The sequence below is a fragment of the Sinocyclocheilus rhinocerous genome, unplaced genomic scaffold (assembly GCF_001515625.1).
Source record: "Sinocyclocheilus rhinocerous isolate Xijiao unplaced genomic scaffold, SAMN03320098_v1.1 scaffold263, whole genome shotgun sequence".
NCBI lineage: Eukaryota > Metazoa > Chordata > Actinopteri > Cypriniformes > Cyprinidae > Sinocyclocheilus > Sinocyclocheilus rhinocerous.
The window spans coordinates 459,745-478,441 of record NW_015645086.1 but is presented as its reverse complement, the minus strand read 5'-3'; the positions used below and the strand labels follow the sequence as shown (position 1 = coordinate 478,441).

At 37.4% G+C, this 18,697-nt stretch overlaps 2 protein-coding genes across 2 annotated transcripts in view; both read right to left on the bottom strand.

The window, feature by feature from the left end:
• The window catches only part of ccm2l (CCM2 like scaffold protein), a 10,888-nt gene extending 8,620 nt beyond the window's left edge, over positions 1-2,268 (bottom strand). Inside the window, exons 1-3 of the mRNA XM_016509066.1 lie at positions 2,119-2,268; positions 281-439; positions 116-199 (exon numbers count right to left, since the gene is read on the bottom strand). Of these exons, the coding sequence (XP_016364552.1) occupies positions 116-199; positions 281-439; positions 2,119-2,148 (273 nt within the window). The 5' untranslated portion in view covers positions 2,149-2,268. The remainder of the gene's footprint in view (positions 1-115; positions 200-280; positions 440-2,118) is intronic.
• A 5,050-nt stretch (positions 2,269-7,318) lies between these two features.
• LOC107705685 (XK-related protein 7-like) overlaps positions 7,319-18,697 on the bottom strand; it is a 92,241-nt gene continuing 80,862 nt past the window's right edge. The window contains exon 3 of the mRNA XM_016509084.1: positions 7,319-8,822. Coding sequence (XP_016364570.1) covers positions 7,846-8,822 — 977 coding nt within the window. The 3' untranslated portion in view covers positions 7,319-7,845. The remainder of the gene's footprint in view (positions 8,823-18,697) is intronic.

Here is an 18,697-nt window from a genome sequence, read left to right as displayed (position 1 = left end):
CCCCCCCCCCCCCCAAAAAAAGTATTCAAAGTATTTATTTATTTATTTACTTTTTAATGAACTATCCCTTTAAGTCATCTTCTGAATCTAAACACAACATTACAATGACTCTCACCCTGGCTGTGTCCAGAAGCTGCAGCAGCTCGTCTCTGCTCGATGGGTTCAGGGAACATGACACCCATGTCAAGTGTCCCAGGAACTGTTGGTAACATTCATAAAATTCAAATGGTGTTTCCATGTGAGTGTGATCAGTTTGCATTGTTTGTGTTGGCAGATTAACCTTGACTTCCTTCTCCACATAGTCATAGATGAGTCTCTCTGGGTGTATGAGGTAGTCAGGTGGGTAAAGGGGGACAGTGTGAAGGGGTCTACGGTACACACTGCCTTTATCTGCCTGTCGCCGGCTAGATTTAGAGAACACCAGACGCTTTACAAAGCCCTGAGAGAAGAGTTGAGAGAAAGCAAGATATTAAGTGACAATGAGAGATTTTGCAGTAATGAGGGGAAAAAAGCAATTGTGAGATATGCAGTTGAAAGTTCCTTTCACTCTGAGGCAGAAATGGGCTTCCTATGGAAGCATGTTGTTGTCCTAGGATTTAAAAAAAATTAATTGTGACTTTTTATCTCATAATTCAGACTTTTTTCTCTCAATGCTGAGAAAAAAGTCATAATTACGAAATATAAGCGCTTAATTCTGAGAAAAAGAAACATGTGAGCTTTGTAGCACCAGGAACTCTTTTCAGATCTGAATTTATCCAGAATATGAACATGCACAGAAACTTAAACTAAAATGAGTTCTGTTCTGTAGTTCTGTTGTGTATAATTTAACTGCACTTGCTTGATGTCAGGTTTGTGAAAGCCTGTTTTTATGCTTTTATGATGATGTAAAAATCTGCCTGCTGCTCAAACTGTGACATCAGTGAGACAGCTGTTAGATATGGAAGACAGATTAGAAACAACATGCCCTACTGACAACCTGCTGATTTATACAGTGTGTGTAATGTGTATGAGGAAAAGAATTTCACATGTAAGGAATGTATAAAGCTGTGCATCAATCACACACCATGTCGGTGAAGGTGTGTGTGTTTACATCAGATGTGATCTAATGGGGCTTATCAATCATCCTGACTGCTTTCTGGGTGTTAGTCAAAACACATTAAGAAAGGCAAATTCAAAACAATTAATCAACCACGCTGCATGACTCCATCACTAAAACTAAACACAACTATTACTATCTTCAGCTACAATGACCCCCCCCCACATAACACACACAGAAATACATAATACGCGAACCCTTTGAAGATAATATGAAGCAATAACTGGCTTCTTATACTGCTGTGTCCCACGGCTCAGAAGATTTGCTGTTTAATTAGTGACCCAGAAATAGAGCAGAAGCTTAAATATTTGTTATTCATTTTATGCAACAATGTTTCTTTGTTATAAGTGTTTTAAAATCCACTAATTTCTGATATGATCAGTGCGGGATATGACACTGATGCTGGACTATAGTTTTCTAAGAAATCCTAGTGAATTTTTGTGTTTGTCCGTTAGCCAGCAAGCTCCTGTCCCTTGAGACAAGACTTTAAACTGAGGCTGAGGTGTGGCTCAGCATTGCAATCTCTTGAAAGAGTCTCAGAAGTATTGGTACCTCGCTCTGGATATTGCTTTAGAGTGTAATTAAACCCTCTCTGGACCATGATACCTTTTGAGTAAAAAAATAAAATAAAAAATGTCTGTAGTATTTCCTTTATTCGAAATGGAACACAGTAAATATATATTTAAATTTTGTTGCCTCAAGCAGTCAGCACTTCATAAAAGTGAAGAATGCCAGGCTGTACAACTTCTATGAAATAGTAGAAGATAATATGCATTCAGCAAACACCACAGCTGAAATAAAACGAGTCAACAAACAAACAGCATTACTGGCATAAAGTTATCACCCACCCAAGGTTGGTATATCATGTGGAAGACACATACAGTATACAGATAATGTAAACATAAGAGGTCACATGACCAGGTTCACAGAGAACCCGCGACACACTTCAAACACATATCTTTGAAATATTCCTAAATGTACATCTAGCCAGTTTCGATGTATAATGAAACAGAAGAACTTACCTTCTTGGCTCGCTTTGGCTCATAGTCCATATTGACCAGAACGATGGCTAGCTGTGTGCAAGAGTGTGTGTTTGTATGTGTGTCTCTGTGTAGGACAGGCCCAATCTCCTCTCAACCCTTTGGAGCCAGGCAGGACTGTGCAGGAAACACACTTCCTGCTGGACAGGAAACTCCACCAGAGACTCTGATCTAAAATCTCAAACACCTCCACACTCAAACTATGATAACACGTACCCAAACAGTACACAAAGTACACAAAATGGGGTCGTACACACACACACACACACACACACACACACACACAAACAACTAAATTACATAAACATAGATTTACACAGATTTATGAAGTAAAACAAAACAAATTCCCAAAGTCCTTCTTCTGGCAATTATTAAAATACAACTTTAAATTTCCATAAGGGTTTCAGTTCACTGAGGACATTGTTTAAATGGGTTGTATCAATAATTTTTCATTTTTAAAAAATAAATAAAAATTAGTTTTTTTTATGTTGATTTTTTGCTGTTACAATGCTAAGAAACAAATCGGCCTGAGACATGAACGAACGACTGCAAGTAGCAAAAGATAGCTATGTACCAAATTTTTTGACAACATTCAGCCAAAATCGATTTTTTTTTTTTTTCATTTTCAGCCAAATTGGTTTTGTAGGGCCGAAAACATTGTTTGGAACAGTTGATTTTAATAAGTGCTTCTCTGATGGCACATTTTGACAGTGTTAGCATCTATTTCATACACACAATGTGGATAAGCCACACTAGGTAAACAGTGTGTACTTGTGACCAAAAACAAACAAAAAACCCCCACAAATAATGTTATTTTTCACTCAAAAACTGAGCTCAAATCAATGAGACCAATGCCCTGTCACTTCCAAACAGAAATAAAAAATGTGTGCTAATTGAAAGAAAACAAATTGACAAAAAAAATAAATAAACTGAATCCATGATTTATGGATTCAATATAGCATAATATAGTATAATGAGAGATTTACAAAACAAGTCTGGTCATTTTTGACACCAAATTAGGTAAATAATTTATTATCATTATTTTTTAGCACAGCTCAAGGGTTAAGCTAGTATTGCATATGGAACATTAAAAAAATCACCAATTCAATTCTCAGTGTTTGAATTTGACCTTACCCATTGCAGCTCAGTCATGTCAATGTTACTCGCAGTTACTCGCAGCATCCACTGGGGGGCAGTGTGGGCCAGCACTTTGTTTCAATGGGGAGTGGCACTTTAGGCTACATGGTATCGTATAGCTAGTAGCTAACCACCTGCAGAGAGAAGGCATGCTCACTCACTGCCCTGAGCTGTACAAAACCCCACGTTATATCCTTATATATTCTATACAGGAAGAGCATTATAGTTATCTAAAATAATATTGCAGTTGTTTGACCTGTTTTACCCTCGTAGAAATTAGAGTTGTCTTTTTGATTTGAGTTTACTTTACTTTTGATTGTAAAGTGCAACAGTGCAGTATTCACTAAGCCCAATGACATATACTAAAGGAATGCAATGAAACTTGATGATGAGGGCAAGTAGAATTGTATTTAAAGTCATGCAGAAATGTGCAGTTCGTCAGAGACTCTGTGCTTGGATTGAACTGGATTGTTAAACAGCCCAGGGGAACATATTGGTAGCTCAGTTTAAGAAGGAACAGATCACATAAACCCAATGTCACACTGGAACAATGGCCAGATAGTCGCAGGAAATCAGTGGCAGATGATCTGGGCCATAGAGGACGCTGAGGAGTAAGCAGTGTGCTTTTGTGTTTGAAGCCATTGTGCAATCAAAAGTGACCCTATATAATACACATTCTTGGTCTTATTGTGAATGATAAGGCTTTCCTTTGCAGCTGTGACCCAGGTTATCAGATGGGGAAATAATTGTTAGTCAAATAACTATTTAGGCATTGTTTTAGGCTCCTGTACACAACTAAAATCTTGTTAATACAAAAAAAAAAAAAAAGATACTTAATTGGCATCTGTGCTTCCATGAAGATCCTTTAACATAAATGGAAACTTTATATTGCATAAAAGTTTCTTTATAGTGGAAAAAGGTTACTTGGATGTTCTTCACACTAAGAAAATAATGGTTCTTTTAAGAACTGCTCATTAAAAGATTCTTTGGGAAACATAAAACGTGGTTTGTGGTTAATATTCATATAATATTGGTTAATGCAATAATAAATCATGATATATTTGAAAAAAGAGCAATAGTATTGGAATTTGATGGTCAAGGTCAAACTTGATTTTCATGCTCTGGTCAAAAAGCCCTCTAAAACATCCTTTAGGAGTAACCCTTCACAGTTCACTGAAACTCATATTCAGGTTTGGCTCCATTCGTCTATATATATGCTATTTCATGCAAACTGCAATGCATGTGCTGTACATGTACTTTAAGAGTTTTTCTCTTGTAGAGTGTACTGTTGATCTGGAGAGCCCCAGTGTGTGTGTTCTGTGTGTATGTATGTGTGTGTGTATGTGTGGCGTGCACACTGTTACAGTAGAGGATGCTGTTGACCCCCTTAAGGGCATGAGTGGAGGAGGAGGAGAGCTAATGGTGGGTCAGTTTTCAGGAGAGGGGCCACCTTGAAAAGCTCTCAGACCACAAACACACTCAGACACACATCACATATTCCTGCAGCCCTGCTTAATGATCCTGCAGTTACCACAGTAACCTGTCAAAGGACAGGACATTCATCTGCCAGTGTCTCACGCTTTCTATCTGTCACCAGATGTTTATGTTTATATGTAACATGCTATATTTTAGGCATGAAATGATGTAGAATGATTTCTTGTAATATATGAGAGAAAGACATAGTTATATAGAATTTTTTTTTTTTACTCAACTACATTTAATTTCTCGTTTTACACTAAAGGAACTCCGAGAATGGTAGTGATGTCTACTTTCTCTTAAGCCAATTAATATTGACCTGCTCACAAATCAAATCAATTTTCGAGTCAGCAAATCACGGATTCAGTGATCTAATTGGAGTGAATCTTCAGTTCAGTTAATTCATTCTGAATTAGTCTTGACTGATTCAAACGTAAAATGATCATCAGAGTGTACAAATGAAGCATATCAAATAGCAGTAAAATAAAGTCATGGTTTCTGGCGACAGCTACTGTTGGTGTTGTGATGTGGGCATATCCGGTGATATGACAAGGTTTAACTTTATTCAAATGAGCAGTGACTCTTGAAGTTCCAAGGCATTGCATGTGATCCATCTCCTGTGACGTTTTTGTATTTGAGTGTAGGTAAAATATAGTTATTGTTATTAGGAGTGATTTTACTCATTTATAAGATTTGTTTTTGCCCGTATACAGGGCTATAATTGAAGAGTGATGTGTGGAAATCAAGGTCAAAAGTTGTTAGCATTTAGATTGAGTTTGATTCATGCACTGATAATTGTTCATCTTGTTCATTATACTCCTGTATGATGGATAATGCACTGTGGCAATTTCTATACAAACAATTTCTGCTTCTGAATTCATTTTAGCTGTAGCAAAAGAGATTCCTTGCCAAATTACATTTACATTTAAATTTATTCCTTAATCAGACGCTTTTATCCAGATTGAGAATAATACAAGCAGAAGGAATTCATCCAAATGAGAACACTACACAAGTAGTGTCACAATACCAACTTTCCATAAGTATCAGAGTTCAGTGCTAGAGCTCATATGTGCAGAATTTGTTTTTAAAAGGCTAGTTAGTTGAGTGCTCCTGGAAGAGGTCTTCAGCTGTTTTATGAATAGTTCAATGGATTCTGCTACTCATGTGAAAATGGAATCGTAGGCATCTTATTTTACCAGTAATACAGCTCATTTGTAATTGGGGCCAGTTGCATAAACATAGCCCCTATGTTAAGACTGTCTTAAGAACTAATTTGACCAACTAGCAGTTAGCCAAGGGATAATCAGTCTTTTTGGATTCAAATTAGACAGAGCTACCTTTTTGTAACTGACCAAAGTTATGACCAATCTTGAACAAAAAAAAAAAAAAAAATAGGATAACTAAGTTTTTAAGACTAGTCTACGCAGTTTATGATTTGAGCAAGGTGTGGAGACCACCATGGAGCAAGGAACTGTGAAAAACAACAACAACACAGTTATTCCACAACCTCTAACAATAAAATCCCTGAATGTGTGAACGTCCCATTATAGGGCAGCATGATTACAGTTCCCAAACGTCATTTGCTCTCCATCAGCGTCTTCAGACTGGACAGCAGGGTTCTTGTCATTGGCAATTACCCACCATGACTCTGGGTTTTTCTGCTTGGTTTTTAACCAGGCAATAGAATTTCAATGCAGCAAGCAAGACCTCGAAAGACCTCACAGAGGGAGTGAGGAAGAGAGAGAGAAACTTTAGCTGAAGTCTTGTGATGGTTTTGTAATTGGGGTGATTTCTTTACAATTGTTGTTACTAAAAAAGCCCTGGAAAAGACCTGAGTAGGATAAGCAGTTCAAACTAAAAAGAGGTCTTAACATTTTATGAGGTGACAAAAAAGTCTTTCTTTCTCCCAAGCACACACACAAACATTGTTGTCCCCAATAGTCGGCAGCTTTTCATGGCCAAGAAGAGCATTCGCTATAGCCAAACCACAAAGCCCCCAAAAATTTAGAATCTAAAGTCCTCATAACCACAGCAATGGCTGCCCCTTCCAAATAACAAAAAAATAATGAACAAATACAGATGTAAAAGGGTTTTGAGGCTTGCGGACGGAGCAAACCAAGACTTACTGCTCCAGTTACTGTAAAGAGAGTTCACATACAGGATTAGAATTCACTGTCAATCATTTGCGTTTTTTCTCTGTGTGAAATGCAACACACACACTCAGATGTTTGCAAGTTTTATGTTGCCAGATGCTCCCAAAACCATTTTCATGAAACACTCAAACACGCAGATTCATTATTTATTTTTTTTTACTTTTCCGAGGCTGTCATCTGAATCTTTTTTTACAGTATTATTTTTGTCCAACTACATTTGATCACAGCTTTTTGTCTTACTATATGACATTTTTTTCTTCATCTTTACAGATAAACAATGCAGCATGACCAGACAACCCAGAAAAAAAAAAACATTCATACCAACACACTGGCACCATTCTATTGTATACATATAACAAAAGATAATATCTATTTATGAATATTCAGTTAGAAGAATTATATCAAAGACATGGCCACAGAGTCATAAAAAATAAATCTAATAAATAAATAAGTCAATAATTACAGAAGAACTCTTTTGAAGAAATGGATGATTGAACTTGCTAACCTCACCATTCACAGAAGCAAATAATACACAATTTGTACTGTTTTCAGGTCACTGAACATTAAACTTAGACCAATACAGCAGTCAGGCTGGTCCTGAGGAATACTGATTGGTCAGTTCATCTATATAATACAAATGTCCACTTCTTCTCATCACTGTCATTTAAGCTCTTTTTATATGTTCAGTGCATAGGCAGAGAGGTACAAGTTCCTTTCCTAGTTTCCCTTTCCATGCACGTCTTGTAAACACCACGTTACTCCTGTCCAGCCTAATGTGCACTTTCGGACCAGTCATGCGCTCTCAGGCATCTGAATGCCAAACGTGCCGCGGTCCCACCGTGTAGCACCATGCCGACCATCAAAGATCGGACCGTAACCTCATGGCGGCTGAGTTCCACCTCTGCATAGAGATGTCATGTGGAAGGTGGAGGTATGAACAACACTACACCGTAGTCTCGTACTCTGTCACTTCTTTGGGGTTGCTGAAGCTCTGGTACTGGATGCGAGGCGTCACAGGAGATGTATTCTCCAGCACTAGGATGGTCTTCCTCAGCCTTCGGTCTATAAAGTGAGCATCCCAGGCAGGGTAACTTTTTCTTGGCAGGTCGATGCGGATAACGGGACCTTCAGTTCTTGGGGGACGTGGGGAGGAAGCAGGAGGAACACTAGGAGGCCTTACCTGAAACACAGGCAGGCAACTGTCTCTATCCCCGGCCCCTATTTCCCGATCCCCAGCAGTAGTCCTTTGGAGTGTTCTGGGAGGGCTAGTAACAACGTCTGGTTGGGGCAAGGGGGTTCCTAAATCCCCAACACCTCCCAGACCGATTACCCCCATTCCCTCCTCCACACAGCTCCATTGAGCTCCCAGGATAGGTCCGTCTGGGTGGAGCAGGCAATAATAGACAAACATAAAGAATGTTCCCAAAGCATAGCTACACACCACCACACACACAATAATCAGGGAGTAGAAGTCCGAGGTGTGAGGTCCCCTGTGAATATACCAAGCGGCAGTGAGTGCAACGTTCTCAACCAAAGTCACGCAGTAGTACACACCCAGCCGAAAGCGGGCACGGCCTTCCTTGACGTTGAACCAGCAAAAGATGTAGATGATGCCTACCACCATGTTGTAGATGATCTCCTCCCACTTGGACATGCAGAAGTCGGTCTCACCTTGGATGATCCAGAAGGTCATGGCACACCAGTGGGCCACGATGAAGATCCCGAAGTAAAGCTGGAAGACTGAAGCGAAGAGGGCGAAGGCGATGGTTCGAGCACCGATGGTGAAGAGGTGCCAGAGCATCTGAACAATCACGGCCTTGTAGGACATGGGGAGCTTGTCATCACGAGAGTCGCGCAGAACCTTCTGGTAGGATGCAATCATCCAGGCGAGAGAAACCAATGATGCAGATGCAGAGAGACCTACAGAGATAGAGCAAGAAGAGCAGGGAGACAGCTTGAGCAATGTCGAGTAAAGCCAGACTTATACTTTACAAATATATACAAAAGCAGCTTGGCCAATGCTTTGCATGCATGTGGCGCTGTACTAAATATAGAGTGTCTTTTTTGCAATACTGTGCTGGTATCAAACTTTAATACTCAAAGAGCTATTAAACAGGATTTGCTATTGTTCACATAGCTTTAAATGTTGACATTTTAAATAACTGTTAACTAACTTGCTCAACAAGATTCCCTGCTGCTCCAACAGTAGCTGACTTGAAAGAGAAAACAGGCCATAGAAAATGCCCACTATAAACCACCTAAAATAATAATAATAAAAAAAAAAACCCTTGGGACTAGGCACAGGCATGATGTTTACCAGCACAATAGCATGGTTTCTGTGTGATGCTGGTTGAGGATGGAAGTTTTGCTGGTTAGGTTAGTCAAGAAACTGGAAAACCAGCACACCAGGATCCCGTACAGAAACCAAAGCAAAACATATGCTGGTGACCAGCTCTTTTTTTTTTTTTTATTAGCAGGGAATGCCGTGTGGCTGAGAACACAGTGTGTTTCGTTATGAATTGCATTCTGACACATTTTGAAAGGCAGCGAAGCACAAAATCAAGCTTGGATAGCTAGAAGCGTTTGCATTCATGTACATGCATAGAGCACAGACCTGAGTGTGAATGAGCTTTCAACTGGTCAGGAATATGGAGCCAGATCAGCCTCAAAAATAATACATTTACAAAACAAAATTCATAAATGCCCAGCACAATTTACATTTACAAAATCCGATTCGTAAATTCAAAACACAATTCAAAAATACACAAGTAAAAGCATAAATATTTCCCCAAATGCTCACACAAATGCATCTTACCTAAATAAATGTAAAATGTTTACAAAAATATGTATATATCAAGTTCTTGAATTCATTTCCATCACACATTTATGGATCCTTGAATCTACATTTGCAAATCGTCACATGTGCGTGGACTGTTTTGAATTTGTGTGTGGTATTTTTGAGACCTTCCTGACAGGTTAAGATTCATAAATATCTTTTTTTGGAGGATGTTCTGTTCAGCCAATCGCAGTGAGCTTTTAATCCACCAATCAAAACGCTCCTTACTGAACAGACTCAAGAATCTCAACGCTGCGCTTTTACTGTGCATTGTTCCATGATCGGGTCCTTGATGTAAATAGCCTGCTGTCTTATACACCAAAGTTGCACATACCCTGTTTATTCAGATCAATCTGTAATGTTATTAAATAAGTGTTAAATGTCCAGATATTTCATTTAATAACAACAATTATGTAACACGTTCTGTTGTTGTTGTTAGTAGTAGTAGTAGTAGTATCAGGTTCGCAGTAACTTTTGATCAGGCATTAAAAACAGCAACCTCCACCTAAGGGAGATTTCGAACACACACAGCGGAAAGATTTCAGCATGGAGGATGAAAATAAATTCTTATGATTAAAGGTTGTTTTAGTTAATTAAGTGTGCAGTTTGCAGTGTTACAACGTTGTTAGTCCACGCCAACTTTCTTATTATAACTGGTGGATGTAGGAGCACTTTCGTAAACACAGGATGAATGAGCGATAAACAATCAATAAAACAACAATTTCAATGATAAACTATCGAGTAATTTTAAATACGGTTTGTAGTCAGTGGATTCTTAAGTTACCATCGCGACCAGCTATAATCATAAGAAAATGCCATCAGATAAAAAAACGACTTTACTTACTCGTTTTACTTACTATTGACATTGCCATTGAATATGAAATCTTACCATTTACTTATTGAACATACATTTTAAGTCTGTCTTAAATCTCAGTTTGTAGCACAGTCTATAATGACTATAGTGTAAACTAGTGTAAACTTGCAAATGAGTCAACTTGACTTAGGTGCAAATTCCAGAAAGAGTGAAATGTATTTAAAATGGCATTAAATGATTCATGACATGTTTATGCTTTATTTCCCCGCAAAATAACACTGAACTCCATTGCTTTGTGTGTTTATTTGGCCGTAAATTCTGCATCCATGAAGCTTCTCTATAGCTGTGGCCATTTAAATAGCCTGAAACGGGCAAGTGCTAAATACAAAACCTAATCAAAATAATTAAGAATAACTAAATTTCCACATTCTCAGAGTTCTGCCTTCAATATTTAATTAGATCTGATGTGATTTATTCCTAATTGAACATGCGATTGAATAATTAACTTTCAAAACATTAATAATTCAGGCCCTAATTGATGTTGTTTGCCTATCTGGACTCATAATATATGAATGTGTGAATATACCTTGCGTCATGACAGACACATTCTGAGAGAATAGATTCTGATGAGGCAAAGATGCAAAGCGAATTTAATTCCAGACATCACAGTGGCTCTTATGAAACACAAACTGACGTAAGCTGGCAGAGATGCACGAGCTGCTCTTTAAAGAGTGTTGGCAGGGAAAAAAAGGTTCAAAGTTTTGTAACGGTTGTTGCTTTTGTTTTAGTTTTCAAGTTCAAGTTCAAGTTCAGTTTTATTTCTAGAGCACATTTAAGCACGAAACAAGGCCGACCAAAGTGCTGCACAACATACAATAATATATAACAAGGAGAAAATCAGTAAACAAATAAAAACAATTCAAAAGCACATATTACTACATGTTAAAAGTCAGAGAGAAAAGATGTGTTTTAAGATATGACTTGAACTCAGATTAAGTGGAAGCCATTCTGATGTGAACTGGTAAGTTGTTCCAGAGGGTGGGACCAGCCACTTCAAAGGCTCTAGATCCTCTGGTTTTTAAGCGGGTTTTAGGGGTCTGAAGGAGAAACTTGCCCTCTGATCTTAGTCCACCTACTACAGCACTAATTTGTTTATCAAATTTTAAGGAATTATCAAACAACAGATCCAGATTTTGAACATGGGGAGAAATGAAGGAGTTTAAGGTCCCGAGATTGGGTTGAATACTTGCCCTATGTTCTGAGGGACTAAAAACAATAACTTCCGTTTTATCTAACGGAATAGTTTAATATAATACTTTAGTTTTCAAATAATATTTCATAGAAACTACAACACCTGCTCAGACCACAAATCACAGGGCTTGTTCCCCTACTGCCTAGAGAAAGCGAGTGTGAGTGTGTGTGTTTGACTTGCTGACAGGGAGACAGACAGGCACTTTATATTGTGTTTGCAAGTACCCTAGAATGTAAGGTAGAGTGAAAAGGTGAAGAGGAGGTGTGTGTGAGCGTGTGTGATTGAGAGATATGGAGCTATCTCAGGAAATCATGAGGATCAGCTCTTAAATACATCTCACTGCATGTTTGTTTATCTGGTGGGTCCCGGCAGATTGGCTTTGTTCTGGTGCTTGATTCCGCTATTGTCTCACTCCACACACACACACACACACACACACACGTTTTAGGAAACTATACTTCCAGCTTCACCCCGTTAAACACTTCAAACCCTCCAGGCTGGCTTATCCAATGTCAGCTAAGGATATTGGGATGATCACAGCATTAAAAGAAAGCAGCCCGTTGCTTTTGTCAGGCCTGGATTTGTGGAAAAGGAAAAAAAATGAAGGTTGATCCTGGTGTAAATTAGTGATCGACAGATTTTTTTTAATGGCTGTTGCTGATATAAGTGTGGCCATATATGTATATATGTAGCCTACAGGCCTCGCAAAATCGGTAGCCAGGCGTCCCGGGGCTATTGTGTTTTCCAGTCGGGCTACCAAAATGTATCACCACCCTATCTTGAATAGTGATATGAAATTCCTTCCTTGATTCGCATTGTTCACTCGCATGTAGGGGTGAATTGGATCGTGATTGACCAATTGCACGCTTTTCTAACATTCATGCATTTTAAACCATTCAAGCACATGAAGAGGCTAAAGAGAATTTAATTCCGTTCTTGTGTGCCGTTTTCTGTGCGCACACAGAGAGCCGCGTTACAGACAGTGTAACACTGAATTGATTCCTCTTTCGTGTATACTTGCGCTTGAACGGACACATGCACACAAAATGATCTCAAAATAACGGTTTCGGCAAGTATTCTTGTAAACACAGTTGGTTATGTCTTAAGTGAACGTAAACAGTGGAGAAAGAAATTGCATGTGCATCATATTTTTGTTTCTCTCAGATTTTATGTAGTACAGTTTCACACAGTTTCTTGTTTTTGCTTCAAATTTCAAAGTTATCTAATTAATTATCTATCTAATCTTATCTATCCATCTAATCTAATTACAATATAAAAACATTTAGCATCTTTGTTTGGATTGTGATTAAAATGCAGTGGTTGCCTTTGTTTTAAATGGAAAAAGGACAGGCAAAGCCTTAGTTTATTTGTTTTAAAGTTTCAAGTTAGTTTTAGAATTTGACTTTCAGAATTAGAATTTCACAAAGAAATGTGCAGCATTTTGTATGAGAAATAAAAGGACACCTTTTCACTTATGTCTCAAATCTTTTGTAAAAAAAAAAATCATGAGAAAATCATATTGTGAAATCAGTATTGTGAATCGTATCGCATTGTGAGTTGAGTGAATTGTTACATCCCTAGTTTTTGCTGTGGTGTCGAAGTAAAGTGTTATTTAAATAATAAAGCATTCAATCTGTGACTCAAAATCTGTAATATGATCTGAGCCGCGAGTTGTGATCCATTGCACCCCTACTCTCTTGACTTTATATATATATATATATAAATAACACTACTTAATTTAGTAAATAACACTGCAATGAAGTGTGCGTTTACAAAATATTTAAAAAAAATTGGAAAAGCATAATTTTAAAACGAATCAGTAATAATTTGATAAATAAACTGGATTTATACTTCAGATAATATTTTCTTAAAGACTATGCAGGTAATGCTCATTTTACATACAGCACAGCGAATATAACAACATCCAACCGGATATAGCGCATCACAGTTTGAAATCAAGAATCTAAAGTAAGGGTATACTTACATGACAACGATGTGCTAAAAACCTAAAGGTTTTTTTTGCATTGTTCGCATACAGAAGACAATGTTATCAAAATGATCCCCGTTCACACAGATCCGCATTTAAAAATGACTTAATGCTGTACTGTGCATGCCAGGCCAATAGTTGGCGGTCACATTGTAAAGAAACACTATGTGAACATAATATGAATATGCAAGACACTGTTTTCACAAATTCGTAGTTTACACTGAGACAAATTATGGTATAGTTTTCAAAAGCCTGCACTTTGAAACCAGTTTTGAAAAGTTTGTTTTTAGTTTTCATGTAAATGTGGCAGTAAGTGGTCAGGTGCTTAGAAAATTACCAATAATAAGAAATCCTATAGTCGACTACGCCACCCGGAATACACCAGGACATAACAGCCCTAAACAAAGGGACACAGGTTCGTTGCCAAAGGCAGGGTGAGCATAATAATAATAATAATCAAACACGACAGACAGAAGGATAACCCAACTGCTAGCACTCATTCAAAGCGCCACATGTCACAAAGGAGCAGTATCAAGGATCATGCATCCCAAGCAACCACACACTTCCCCCTTTTATATGCACAACAGGCACTAATTGGCTAATGAAACTTACCCAACTGACCAATCACGATAAAGTACAAACCGTGATAGGTTCACCTGTTTGGGTAACGCCAGCCAATCATACTGGGTCTATAGCTCACTCTGCTACATAAATAAAGGGCCAAAACACATAAAATCTTTTCAGTTTTTAGTTGCAAACTGTCTTGTAAACACCCCCTTAAATCCAAATTCACACTTGAAAGGATGGAACAGCTGATTTTTTTGAGCTCTGTGTAGTGCTTTAAAAAAAAGTCACTTCTGACACTTATTAATCAAACAGACAAGCTTAAAAATGTCCATATATGGCCAATATATTGTCCATGTCAACCAGTAGTATATATATAAAAAAAATACTCTTTCACTTCAAAGCAGCATAGTCCATATCATACATTGGAATTCTCTTTGCACAAGCCTGACCCTCGCTGTTTATCGAGTGTTTACTCTTTTTGAGTCTCTTTTGCACATACTGCATTTCACTTTCATTTGTCTCTGTCTCACTCACTTTCTCTGTCTCAGCTCTCATTCTGAGCAACTCATTTGGTGCAGATCCAGATTAAGTGAGGTCTTAATTAGCAGAGATCCCGAAAGCATTAGTCTGCGTTTTCCCACTCCGCTTCCAACCTGCTCACATGCTCTCCGCGTTCTCTCCCGGCCTCTATTTCAGAGGTTCTCATGGAGCAATGCACTGGCAATCTTAATGAAATCAAACATCAGAGGCAGCGCAAGCCCACTGCCACAAAGACCGCCTCAGATTAGAATGCAGTTTAAAGAGAAAGGGATAAGACAAGTTAAAGCCCAGCGCTACCAGTGCTGAGAGAGAGAAAGACGGAAGTTTGAGTTGCTACTGCCAGATGATGTGGTGGAAGAAAGTCCACATGAGATGTTTGCATAATGCATTTTAATAACAGCATTTGTGCTTTTAGACTGTCTTAAATGACGACATGAGAGTCTCTCCACGAGACCTCAAAGACCTTAAAACACACAGTGGGGAATTCACTAAGAAAGAATTGTGCCTGCTGATGGTGCTGTTAATTTGTATGCCATGACTGTGTTGTTTCATTCCCTCAGATGCTCTTCTGTGACTTCCTTCCTTATGGTAGTGATTAACCATCCTGCTTAAAAACAGCCATTAGGTTTGAAAGCATCACATACAGTAAGTGTTGGAAAGTAATGCTTTTTAAACTAGTAACAACTTGGTTTTATTTATTTAGAGAGAGAGAGAGAGAGAGAGAGAGAAAGAGAGCGAGAGTGTGTGTGTGTGTGAGAGAGAGAAATCTTGCATTTTGAATTTAATTTAATTGAGAAAGAGAGATCTTTCATGATTACCTGTGGCTGCTCTCATTTTATTACAGTATAAATTTTGTCACATTATTACAATATTTTTAGCTAGACCACAAACCTTTTTTAAGCCTTTTGACAATAAGACTAATATTTTTGATTGATGGCACAAACAAATCATTAAAGAGTTTTGAATCTGTTACTGAAACAGAGAGATTGATTTGATTCACTCAAATGAATCAAACTTACCAACTCTAACAACGTTTTTGCTTCTGAAGTTTAAATCAGAGATATATGTAAATTCATGTTTATTCAGATATAATAAAACATCTCAATGCCCTCATACTTGCAAGTTGTGGGTCCATTAATTTGAAATTTGGTCATTTGAAAAGGACACAGTGAAGTGAAGCTATTTCACAACAGTGCAGTTTTAGAAAAACAATCATCAACATGAAATATGTATATCATAATTATAAAGAAACAGCTTTTTTCGTGGTGTAGGAGACTGCACACTTCACAGTCCTCACCTCAAGTTCTCTGCTCTCCACAGCGAGTGCGGCATACAGATGCTCACTTTCAAATGGAATTGCTGACACAATGTAATGGTCAAAGGTCTGAGTCAGACTGACAGGCAGGGGGCCAGGAGATCAAAAAAAGAAACGAAGGAAAACAAGTGAATGAAGATAAGAAGAACAAGGAAAAGCCTTTCTGTTTGGGAGTTGGTATCCAAACCCATGACCCAGAATTAATCAGAACATCTCTGAGTCTATTCAGTCTTACAGCGTGTCCCTCTGAGCTCTTTGTCCTGCTATACAACTCGTCCTCTCTTTCCCCCTCTTTCTCTTTCATTCTATCCTCTTGTCTTTCTTTTTTTTTTTGCTGAATGTCCTTTTCCTCTAATCTTTTTGTCTCCTGAGTACTGTTTTCTTTCTCAGTGGCATGTGGTGGCCTTCTGAGGAGGCAAAGTCTCTTCTGTGGTTTTATTTTTTATTTTACTTTAATGATTTATATATTATTCAATATCATTTATAATAAATATTTTACATTGTTTTTAAAGGGGTCCTATTATGGTTTTTTACACTTTTAACTTCAGCAAAGTAAAAAGCACAAAGTCCATTCACTCTAAAAAATGCTGGGTTAAATATAACCCAGCGCTGGGTTAAAAAGGGACAAACCCAGCTATTGGGTTGTTTTGACCCAGCGGTTGGGTTCAAAACAACCCAACCTCTGGGTCAAAACATCCCAATAGCTGGGTTTGTCCCTTTTTAACCCAGTGCTGGGTTATATTTAACCCAGCATTTTTTAGAGTGTTCGTAAATGGACCATGCATTTAAAAAGTTCATGTAAAAAGCATGATTTACAGTTCAGATACAGTTTTTCACAAAAACAAAAAGTTTTATAAAATGATAAACTTTTCGGCCTCTAAACTATTTTTAAGAAAATGGATGAGTCAAATGTATCAATTATTATATTAATTTAAACAATTATTATCAATCAATTATTGTTAATTATCTAACATAAATATATTTTACTCAATTTACTTAATTTAAGACATAATTAAGACTTTCGTGTACCATTTAAGACATTTAAGACTTTTAAATTTGATTCGACTAAATGTAAGACTTTTTAAGGACCCGCGGAAACCCTGTTTGTGTGTCCGTGCTCAGAAAACCGTATATCAGGAGTTTAAACTGACAAGGCTTTAAAACACATGCATATGTTTTGTTGTTGCTGGAGTATCTAAGGCACGAGCTGTAAAGGCTCCGCCCACTTCTGGAAAGATGGGTGGAGCGCAGCAGCTCATTTGCATTTAAAGAGACACTCAAGAAAACAGTTTCTACCCAAGAATTTACAGCAAGAAATAAATGAGCTGTGAGGTATTTTGAGTTGAAACTTCACAGACACATTCTGACAACTGAGACTTATATTACATATTGTAAAAAGGTGCAAAATAGGACCCCTTTAAGAAAAGTATTTTATGATCACCAAGGCTGCATTTCATGATCACAAAGCTGCATTTCATTTTATTAAAATAAATATATTGAATATTGAGTGAATATATATTGTGTAATATAAAAGTAATATTGTAAAATATAAATGCAATTTAAAATAAATGTTTACTATTTGAATATATTTTAAAATGTAATTTATTTCTGTGTTGGTAAACTGAATTTTCAGCATCATTACTCCAGTCTTCAGTGTCACATGATCCTTCAGAAATCATTCTAATATGCTGATTTGATGATCAAGAAACATTTCTTATTATTATCAATGTTGAAAACAGTTGTGCTGCTTAATATTTTTGTGGAAACTGTGATACATTTAAGGATTTTCATTCAGTTAAGGATTGTGATGCATTTAATTTACATTAAAGGATTCTTTGATGAACAGAAAGTTCAAAAGAGCAGCATTTATTTGAAAACATTTTTGTAACAATATAAAAAAGTATTTTCTGTCACTTTTGATCAATTTGATGTATCCTTGCTGAAAAAGTAAAATTCTTAAAAAAAAAAATAAAAAAAAAATTGTACTGACCACAAACTTATGAATGGCAGTGTATTTTTGATTAATAATAATAATAATTATTATTATTACTCTTAATATTATTAAATAATTGTTGATTATTTTAGGGCCCTATGATTTCCGCGATGCAGAAAACGCGGACGGAATCGCAGAATCCAGTCATAAAAATGGAATTTACTGTATAACGCGGAATGTCACGGAATTTGACAAATTTTGTATGGATAAATCAAAAGTAGCGTTGTACACTTAAATCAAAACACGATATGGACTAGTGTCTGTGAATATTAAACTGCAAAAATACTATTTAAATATGAATCCTGCATGTTCTGTGTGTCTCTGTGTGAATGAATGGCGCAGACGCGCGGTTTTGTTTACTACACCAGTGGTTCCCAACCCTGGTCCTGGAGGCACCCCAACACTGCATGTTTTGCATGTCTCCTTAATCAAACACACCTGATTCAGATCATCAGCTCATTAGTAGAGACTCCAAGTCCTGAAATTGGTGT